At 54.9% G+C, this 1,711-nt stretch overlaps 1 protein-coding gene across 1 annotated transcript in view; it reads right to left on the bottom strand.

Moving 5' to 3' along the window:
• The window catches only part of usp43b (ubiquitin specific peptidase 43b), a 60,122-nt gene extending 58,436 nt beyond the window's left edge, over positions 1-1,686 (bottom strand). The window contains exon 1 of the mRNA XM_023431648.2: positions 680-1,686. Within this exon, the coding sequence (XP_023287416.1) occupies positions 680-1,306 (627 nt within the window). The 5' untranslated portion in view covers positions 1,307-1,686. The remainder of the gene's footprint in view (positions 1-679) is intronic.
• Positions 1,687-1,711: the final 25 nt, after the last annotated feature.

Raw genomic sequence — 1,711 nt, forward strand, 5'->3', positions numbered from 1 at the left:
ATCTCCAGCGTGGGCATAGAAGGAAAGCCTGAGGGTCTCCTGATAGGGCTGGTGTCACAGCCACCACCACCCCCCCACCCCGATCTCCTCAGGGGAAGGAAGATTTCTTCTTCAGTGGAAAGAAAAATCATCTCCTTCCCGTGCCAGTACACTTTGAACCGCAGCAGCAGTGAATCTAAATCAACGCTGTAGTGCGCAGTTTTCGCAGTCACCTGCGCCCTGCCTCGCTCTCCAGGCGGTGAGAGGAGATAGAGCACTAGCTTATGGCGCTGCCATTAGGGAAAGGATTAACTTAAAAAATCTTCACACACCTGCAGCCGATAGAGCAAAACCTTTGCTTTTACATGGACATATAGTGTCACGACCCTGTGACCTCAGACGCCTCATTATCACACGGAGTCACAGGGCCCCCCCCCCCCCTTTTTTTTTTCTTCTGTCTGATCATTACATTCAGGCCACTCTGCACTTCATACTGTTTACGGCTTCCTGTCTGCAGAACGTGTGATTATGTTTGACTGCAGCTGCTTATTTCTGCACGTGAGGAACAAATAATGTCAGAGTGGGTGTTTTAGTTAATTATAACTACTGCAACTGTGATGCTGCCTCCTAACATTGCCCATGTGTGCCATTATCATTACAGAGCTCATGCGCAGCTGTAGACCTGTGTCTCTGGATTTACCTTGAAGTCCACAGACAGCTGTGGCGTGTACTCCAGAGTCCACAGAGCCCTCACGAGTGATGCCAACTGCTCCGTGACTTCTCCCCTGGCGAGCTGCGTCTCCTCGCCCTCCATCACCCCGTTTAGCCCGAGGTGAGTCAGGTCCAGCTTGTACCTCTCCAGCCCCAGGTACTCGGCGAGCAGGTCGGTGTTGCTCAGACACTGGACCACGGCGTTCATGAAACAGGTGTTCCCGTGGTTCTTCAGCCCCAGAACACCCGGGATTTTGTCGCCGTACTGGTACAGCAGCTTCTCTCTGCCGATGCACAGAGAGGAAGACGTGCTCGAGGTGTTTTTCACCACTCGCTCCCAAGTCACCTGTACATCCTCTTTGATAATTCCTGAGCTCGCGCTGAGGGTGCAAGGTGCGCCATTCCGGAAACCTCCATCGTCGTCCTCGGCGTCCTGCGCGTCCGCGTCTCCAAAGTGGGTGAAAGTGCCCAAAGTTCTGATGATTCTGTTCATGAAACTCCCCACAGACTTCAACGGTTTCTTTCGGAAGAGCTTCCCAGATTTCGGCTTCTTTTCCTTGCGCTTCTCCTCCTTCGATGTCGGCATTTCCTCCCTGGCTCTGCTCTGTTTCTCCATGGCAGTGTTCCTCTACTCGCTCGCCGGTTTATTCTGAGGCTGATAACCGCGTGAATTCCGGCGCCGGTGTGTCACTTCTCCGCCAGTGTCCCCTGTCCGGATCGCAGAGGGAAAAGCGCGCAGAGGTGACACCATCGCGGAGCCAGCAGGCACAACAGCTCACTGTTATTCCGCCCCGCGCTGACGGCAAACCTCCCTCATCCATCCCAGCACTTACTGAAGGCGTTCATTATCACTCCGACACCGCTGTCACAAGCGGCATCTCGTCATTCCCGGCACAACGTGAGCAGCGCCGCCGTCCAGCTGCAGCACTGAGCGCTCCCCTCCCACCGCTCCCAACTTCGCCCGGAGAAGGCTTGTGATTGTGCGACTGCCCCCTCCCACTTTCCAGCACATGGGGGGAGG

Source organism: Seriola lalandi, unplaced genomic scaffold (assembly GCF_002814215.2).
Source record: "Seriola lalandi dorsalis isolate HSWRI2012SDOR001 ecotype SW California unplaced genomic scaffold, Sedor1 jcf7180002054926, whole genome shotgun sequence".
NCBI classification, from domain to species: Eukaryota; Metazoa; Chordata; class Actinopteri; order Carangiformes; family Carangidae; genus Seriola; species Seriola lalandi.